Raw genomic sequence first — 8,390 nt, 5'->3', positions numbered from 1 at the left:
TCTGTAAAAAAAGCACAAGTATTGCTTCTCTATATTTTAGCATACACAGAGCACTTTGGGAATTTTACAGTATGCCACACAAACATGCTGATATATTGATGCCATTCAATGTATTCCAGTTTTTTATTTTACACCTTTATATATAAAGGAAGCTCCTTATTGGTTGGCTCTCACTCCACCCTCCGCCCCTTTTCCCCTGGTTTCCCGGGCAACCTTGTCAGGGTGGAGGAAAAGAGCAAATCATGTGAGGGTAAAGCATCTTTCTCTCTCTCTCCCCCCTCATTCCCCCCTCTCCCTCGTTCTCTCTTGTCAGTGAGTGTGGTGTGTGTGTATAAAAGCCTCTCTCGCCATGCTGTCACTTCACTCTGAGCTCTTCATTGCATCGCATTAGGCAGGCGCAAGGGTTGAAGACAGGGGGGGATACAACCAATGGAGGTCCCTGCTAGGCATTTCCTTTGACCTTCCCTCCCTTTGTGCCTCTGTCACCTCTCCTGCCCACTTTCCCCTCTTCTCCCAATGTGTTGTACATTCCCCTCCTGTCCTCCCCGTCCATCCACTCATTAAACGTGTCCGCTCAGCTTGGACGGTGGCTGCATCGATGCAAAATGGGTTGTGGCAATTCCTCAGCCACCAGCACCACAGGAGGGGGTGAGTGTTTCAGGAATCTCTGTGTACATCCGTTTGTGTGTGCGATACTGGGTGAGCGTGTGTGTGTGTGAGGTGGGCGAGGGGGTTGGAGGGGTTTGAAAGAAAGAGTTGCCACTGTATCTGCAGCGATGGGAGAAGATGTCTTGAATGTCAATGAAGTGTGTCGGGGTTGCCCTTGCGTTTAAAAGAATGTGTGTGTGTGTTTGTTTGGGGGCGGGGTTGTGTGTGTGTATGCCCATGGTGGTCTCTCGAAGCCATGGGTGGCAGATCGATCACGAAGGATCTCCCACGTCTGAGGCACCTGGGTCTGAAGAATGCGCCGCTTTGATGCAGATCGCGGCTCCTGACACCATAAATGTGGCGTTAACATCTAAGTGAGCAGCTTCTCTCTTAGCATCTTAGTGCTTGTTTGAAAGGGTTCACTGAGGATGGAAGACAAGCAATTTCACTGACATCCATCCATCTTTGTCTTCCCGCTTGACTGATGTTGGTTGTGCCCTATAAGCAGGCGGCACTAAAAATGCCTAATCAACAGCCAGGTTCATTCATAAAGCCTGGAGGACATATTTGAATGGAAAAAAAAAATCCTGTATCGCGTGATTTTACCAACTCTCACTGGGCTATCGTGCTTTTCCGTTTGTTATTTTCCTCATAAAACACCTTTCTTAGTCGATGTAGGCTGATTTTAGACATGTTTCAAGTTTCGCGAAGTAAATCTCTGGGCTCCAGAGTCAAATTGAGGTAACTATTTTCCTGAAGTATCTGCAGGATGACCTCACCCACCACTACCTATTAAAGCACGGTGTGTGTTTGTGCTTCTGCAAATGTGCGTGTGTGTTTGCAGGTACCTAATCAGTACACTAGCAATTTCGACTAGTGGCTGTACTCATTTGTCCATAGAGGCTGACACCAGGTCAGAATCAAGTGTTTCGCTTTCTGTAAATAAAGATAAAAGCATTTCTTGTTTACATTTCCTATTATTTCAATCTATGAACAATTATTTTGTCCCTATAATTTGTTCTGTTAGTGATAAGTTGCATATATACACACATATACCTGTAACTGGAACGTTAGCCTGCAAGTATTCATCACAGAGAACATTAAGTTCAATAAAATTAACTTTGCTTTGCTTTGATTTTAGTGAGGGACAACGTCAAACCTACAAATGCACATTTTCAGGTATAAAGTTTAAGAACTCTGATGTGCAGCTGTTATTTTGCTTACAAAACTCAAAATGACGGCTTTAGTGGTTCTATATCACATTGCCTGTCCCTAGTCTTATGCACCCTGATGTGCTGCCTTGGATATGAATGAGCTTTTGTCAGGCCACTGAATAGGCCCCTGTGTCATGTCAGCATTCCCTCTACGAGGATAAAATGTGCTGTTGCCTATTTGTGTGTAATGTAGATTATCCAATTTTCTACTATTGCAAGTGATTCTTGTGGTGTTCTTTTCAAGGTACATTTCTACTCTTATAAAATAAGGTATAACATGAAAAAGCAATTGGAGGACGCAACTGAGGCTTTTGTTCCACCGCTGTTGTCAAAGTGCGACTGTACATTCAAGAAAAAAGTCCGATTATCCTCCTGCAGAATGCATTATGATGTTATTACAATTCAAATCAAGCTCAGTTGACTGCCTGCAGTTTGGCAAAGCACAAAGTGTTTTACAATATGTTCCTCTTTGTAGATCAAGTCATCACGATGGTTGTTATCAACCGGTAAACGTGCCATGTCACAAAGCTCAGATCATCCCAAACTGGTTTCTGGAACAGCTCATTTAAAGGCTATGAGAATCACAGGCATCTCAAACATAGGCTGTAAATGCTGTTAAATTGGGAATGTTCATGCTGTGTATTTGCCGTTATAAAAAAATGAATGAATAAATCCAGCATTAGTTATAACTTTGGTCACTAAGTCTTTGAGGTGGTGTGCAACTACCTCCACAAAAAGATTTCAGTAAGTAAATAAATAAAACACCAGCTTGCAGTGATGTTGTGAATATTATTGTGAGCACCAAAGATTAGTGTCACCAATTCAGTATCCGACTAAATGTGAAATAAGGCCAATATCTCATCTTCTGTTGCTGAATTATGGTCCTGAGTAATGGCCAGAAAAGCATTTTTACAGAACATTATAAGGTCACAGAAGTTCACCGGTCATCACCTCTATTTGATCATATTAGGCATTTCTATTTGTCACAATTTGCACATGAATTTGAGTGGAAGTCAAAAATATGTTGAGTGAGGATCTTTGACCACCAGATTCTAATCAGTTGATCCTTGTATCCCAGATTTAACACACTTCCAACCAGGTGTTTCTGAGATATCCTATCATTTCCTGGATATATGTTATTGTCCCAGTACTTAAACGTTGTACATTGCGTATAAGGTTTAATGTGTGATCTGTAAAATGTTAGCTGCTGAAAAATGTTCTAAGGCATTAGAAATGAATATCAAATATTACCTTTTGAAATGCAGTGAAAAAATTAAAAGCATCTGATAACAAATAACGACTTTAAATAAAAACGTCTCTTGTCCCTTAAAAGGTTGTCTCATTTGCAAAATTTAGACTAGACTAAATCTAGTTTAAAATAAAGGCTGGGATAATTAAATCCACCTAATTAAAATGTGCAATTATTAACATTATAAAGAAATTGTATTTATTGAGTTCATTATTGAACATTAGACATTTTAATTAGGTGGATTTTGTTGCCTTTAAAAACTAGCAAACAAACAAATAAACTGTCTCACCTTGCATGAAGCTAAGTGCCTTCTGTATCGTGCAGCTTTTTATTTTAATGGACAGATATGAGTTGAGTGTGTGTGTGTGTGTGTGTGTGTGTGTGTGTGTGTGTGTGTGTGTGTGTGTGTGTGTGTTTTTCAAGCATTTCCGAAAATTACCACGTCTCTGTAAATCCTGTATCATAGTCACTGCAGGGTGCACTAAATTGGGTCCATCCTGTTGTTCAGCAGCAACATTTCTCAGTACAGGAAATGTATCTGCTGTGACTGAGGGGAATTGCAGTTAGGTAGTCAGCAGTGTTTACTTGAGTTTAAGCAACAAAAGCATTTTGAATATAGTTGGCAGAAGTTGTGGTTTTGGTTAACAGTTCATTCAGCTTCAACAAATAACAATTGTAATGCCTGGTTGAATTTCACGTTTGTCGAAACCGCACGTGATAATTACGCTGGGAGGGGTTCGTTCTACACCTTCCGAAAATATTGCCAGTTAACGGTTCACTTTCGTCACCCTAGCAATTAAAGAAGCCAATAAAGTGTTGAATTTTTGTAAGGTAAGTCTGATAAGTGTGGCAGATACAGAAGTAGTGTAGGCATTATTTATGCACATTGAAGTATCTAAAAATATAGTTGCCAGTATACTAGGCAAGGCCTTGTTTTGCTCACAAAACAGCCTCTATTCTTTGTGGCGTGGATTCCTCGAATGACATATTTGCATTACATCACTCTTGTAGAATCGTCAGCTGCACATTCATGCTCCCTTTGTGCTACTGGACATATTAGCAGTATTATGCTGAATGCAGATCTGCTGACTTGAGATACTCTCAGGTCCACCAGACTTGCCATGAGACCAGTGTGAGACAATGTTTGTGATGTGGTGTTCTGTCATATTTTATGGGAGCATAAAGGAATCAATACATTGTAGCACATTGGGTGCATGGATTTTTACCCTTGAGACATTGCACTGCACTCTTGCAGCAAGACTGACAGATTGGAGAATGATGTATGAATGACGCTGGTGCATAGGTGTTCCTAATAAAGTGCTCAGTGAGTGTGTAGTTCAAATTCAGTGACTGTAGATTAAAAACCTGCTGTGCAGTTCACTGATCGTAAATGCAAAGAAATTAATTATCAGTTTGGTGAAACACACCTGCTTTGACCACTTGTACATTTCATAATGGAATGAAATTAACTTCTGGCTTGTCATCTGTTCTCAGGGCCAGCAGAAGCCTCCAAAGATGTGTAAGTACTTAAGCCATTTTCTAATTATTTAAAGTATTTCTAAAACTCTGCAGGCTCCAGGCCTTGAAGGTTTGCATCAAATTTTACACTGTACAAAATTAGCTTTATACCTCAATGCTGTATATTAACACTGACACTTAGGGTCATTTAACAATGGTAAATATGCAAGGGTTTGACAGTAAAGATCATCATTGTTAACATTTTTTAATTTACGTGTCTTGATGCATGCTCAATCTTACAGGTAAGAAAATTTCCAAAGGTTGATTCTGTTCATCTGGACGTAACGTTTTCAGTGGGAGACACGTTTTGTCACTCATCCAAGTGACTTCTTCAGTCTCAGCTGACTGTTTATAAGATTAGGGAACCCTGCAGTCAGCTGAGACTGAAGAAGTCACTTGGATGAGTGACAAAGCGTGTCTCCCACTGAAAACGCTACGTCCAGATGAACAGAATCAACCTTTGGAGATTTACATGTGACATGTGAAGTTGGGCACCACAGTGGTGTGGTAGTTAGCAATGTTGTCTCACAACAATAAGGTCCTGAGATTGACTCTGCCATCTGGCTGGAGCCTTTTGTGTTGACTTCACATGTTCTCCCTGTTTTTGTGTGGGTTCCTCCTACAGTCAAAGATGAACAGTTAACAAAATCTTAGGCAGCATAATGTAAAGTATGGTTGGTTACACCGTTGTGCAATAAAGAGGATGCACGTTGTATCACAAGACAGCTGATCAGTTTGTTTCATTAGGTCATTTACACAAGGCATTTTGTAGAGGTTTATAGCACATTTGACAGTTTGTCGTCAAACAATAACTGTAATCTGGACTTTTTTTCTCAAAATAGAATTACGACTTTATTCTTAAAATGATTTTTCCCTCTAATGTGGCCCTAATACTCCTGCGTAGTGGATTGTCCCAGTTGACAGTGACAGAAATATTTTAATTTCAGACGAACCACTCTGCTTTTGTTGTATATACTTTTGGTTAAAAATAATTTATTTTGGCTCCCAAATAGTTTTGTGTTCTGTTCTTTGTTTTTTTTTTTTTTTTTAAATTCTAATTGAAATACAGAAGATATACTTTTCTTTGCTATCTAGAATACAGTAAAAAGCTTTGGGAGGGGCAGCTTTTTCCAAAGCATTTCCTGGAAACACTGTGTATGTGTGTTTGTGCTTTATTGTAGTTTGTGTTTGTGTGTGTAAGTGTGTGTATTCCCCTTCATAGCCATCTGAACAGCCAGCACAGGACCCATGAGAGCTGACAGTAAAGCATTGACTCAGTGAAGCTAATCACAGCTATCTATGTCTGTACTACACAGCAAACTACCACACAAAAGCTCATGCACACACACTCACAGAGCAAGACACACTGTTAAGGGAATAATATACTCACAAAACTGAAAAGTGTGATACAGCTTGGCTTGCATAGGGATAGTGCACACAGTGAATAAACCTTCACATCGGCTTCATGTTGTTACCATGTTTGATCTTAATGCTCAGCCACCACATCAAACCTGAGACCACTTTAAGTTTGTTGTTCAGCAGGCCTGAAATAAAACTGGAGGTTTGGTCTATAGAAGTTCCTGACAGAGAAGTATTCCCTACAGGGCTTGAGCAGCATACTGAAGATTTCTGAGGCTAAGCAAAAGAACAATGTTTGCACTTTCTCTCTATTTTGTATATTTGTGATTTTTTTTTATTTCCTCTCTGCTCCCATATGACCTGACCTGTGCCCATTCTCTCAATCAGGACAGAAGATCCCTCAGCAGAAGATGAGAAAAGAAGGTACTTTGCAGCGCCCTTGAGTGCACTTTGCTAAGACGGCTATACTTGAAATGAAATATACTTGAAATTTTTGATCGCAAAAATGTCAAATAGTTTGTTTTGCAGTATTCTCATAATAAAGTGCAAGGTTTAAACAAGTAAATGAACAATAACTCAAAAAATAAATGAATAAAATGATAAATGAATTTCATTTAGAGGTCTGTAAGTTTGATGGGATACTGGTAATGCTATTAAAAACATCCACTAAAACAAAAATCAATGCCATCTATGGTTTTTAATTGCTACTTGGTCTTTAAAACCTCTCCTCCTCTCTCCTCTCAGGAACTATGGTGGTGTGTATGTAGGTTTGCCAGCAGACCTAACGACTGTGGCTGCCAGCCAGTCCAAAGCTACACGTAAAGGTGAACTGCAGCACGCATTACGTACACGAATCTCTCACATTTAGAAGCAGAACTCGGTGTGGCGAACAGTGAACTGTTATACCGCTGACATCTGGCAGCCTCTCAGGCATCTCACCACATGAAACCACGCCACCACGTGGAACCACGTTGCCAGCAGCGTCTTCGGTTTTATTTGACCTTTATTTTTACTGAATATTAATGAGAAACATTTACTTTGCTATACCCAACAGGGTACTGATATTTGCAAAGTTAAATATAGTTGACGACAATTATTCTGTCCAAAAATTGTATTTTTAATCAACATGGGCTTTACAGAGAGCCACATTTTTGTGCATATTTTAAATGTTATTCATTTTCTCTGTTTACAAAGTAAAACGTCTTTATGTATGTAAATGACTTTCTGATGGAGAAATATAAGTGATAAACTGCCATGCCTCCTGAATTAAGAGTTTAGAGTAAACTCACATCGCTCTTGCGTTTTGCGGCCCTGAGGGCTTCCTTCTCGCATACATGTCCTTGTGCTCATTGAGGTTAAATATAATAATGGATTGATTCAGTTTTGTATCCTCTGGCATGAGAAGTATTGGCTCTTGTTTTTATTGAAGCCAAGATGTTCAAACTGCTGGGTGGAGTGTGTGGGTGTTTTTCAACACAGTCTTGACTGTGAGACAAAAACACCAGAGAAGAATAAAAAAAATTTTGTCAAATAATTGTCCTATAAATATCTGAACACTGACTCAGTTGTTTCTTCCTTCTTGCAGACTAGCAACCATTCAAGGAAACGCACAAGAGGTACCTGAAATATGAAGCCTGTTTGTTCGGCTTTTAACATTGCTTATTCAGTGCAAAAGACTCATGTGAAGGCCGCTGACTCCATTTTTTTCTCTCATCTCGACAGGATCCTGCATATTAATTTACGTACAAACAGTCACCGCTATACCTTGTCACATTACAAGCAAAGAGCATGTAAGCCCTCTGATTCTGCTCCACCACAGACTGAATAAAGTCTCAGGCACTAGTACTCTACGAAGATGTGGACGGCCTACAGGGGCTGGGGGGATGTTCCCTCACAGAGTAATGGGTGGCAAAGTGAAACAGAGGTGCACATCAGAGGCCTGCAAGTGGATTGTATCATCGCCCTTTACTTTGCAAATACTAGGAAAGCACTCAATCTGGGACTAGCAGCTATGGACAGCGGCACCGGACTTATCGACAGTCATCTGGATTTCTCGGTCAATTCACTGGAAATTTCTCTTTCTCAGGAGGAGACAGATGATCCAGCCAACTTACTAAATAACTGGGTGGGGGCTGACACACTCCCAACAGCCCTCTGCAATAATAATCACTGCTCAGTTATTTCTCTAAAACGCCATCAATGATTCATTGTGTGGCAGGGATAGAGTTATAGAGAGACAGAGATAAACCAGAGTTTCACACACACACACACACACACACACACACACACACACACACACACACACACACACACACACACACACACACACACACACACACACACAAAAGCAGCAAGCACATTCCTGTTAATGTATAATAATGGAACATCTCAGTGTTGTTGAA

At 40.2% G+C, this 8,390-nt stretch overlaps 1 protein-coding gene across 1 annotated transcript; it reads left to right on the top strand.

Moving 5' to 3' along the window:
* The first annotated feature begins 270 nt into the window (after window positions 1–270).
* c25h12orf75 (chromosome 25 C12orf75 homolog) lies at window positions 271–7,744 on the top strand. Its single transcript, XM_085462341.1, has 6 exons — window positions 271–648; window positions 4,606–4,630; window positions 6,376–6,411; window positions 6,733–6,812; window positions 7,574–7,604; window positions 7,711–7,744. Exons 1-5 carry the CDS (start codon window positions 606–608, stop codon window positions 7,576–7,578), a joined length of 189 nt encoding a protein of 62 aa, XP_085318467.1. The 5' UTR covers window positions 271–605; the 3' UTR covers window positions 7,579–7,604; window positions 7,711–7,744.
* Window positions 7,745–8,390: the final 646 nt, after the last annotated feature.

Source organism: Copadichromis virginalis, linkage group LG7 (genome assembly GCF_057382275.1).
Source record: "Copadichromis virginalis isolate Kocher_CV1m ecotype Utaka linkage group LG7, C_Virginalis_male_GT1.1, whole genome shotgun sequence".
NCBI lineage: Eukaryota > Metazoa > Chordata > Actinopteri > Cichliformes > Cichlidae > Copadichromis > Copadichromis virginalis.
Note: the sequence above shows the minus strand (reverse complement) of the source record. Positions and strands in the feature narration are given on the sequence as shown.

Excerpts from the sequence above, each read along its gene's own strand:
- c25h12orf75 (XM_085462341.1), top strand. The coding sequence starts at position 606 with ATGGGTTGTGGCAATTCCTCAGCCACCAGCACCACAGGAGGGG. Across the intron at positions 649-4,605 it reads CACCAGCACCACAGGAGGGG|GGCCAGCAGAAGCCTCCAAA; the intron begins GTGAGTGTTTCA and ends ATCTGTTCTCAG. Across the intron at positions 4,631-6,375 it reads GCAGAAGCCTCCAAAGATGT|GACAGAAGATCCCTCAGCAG; the intron begins GTAAGTACTTAA and ends TCTCTCAATCAG.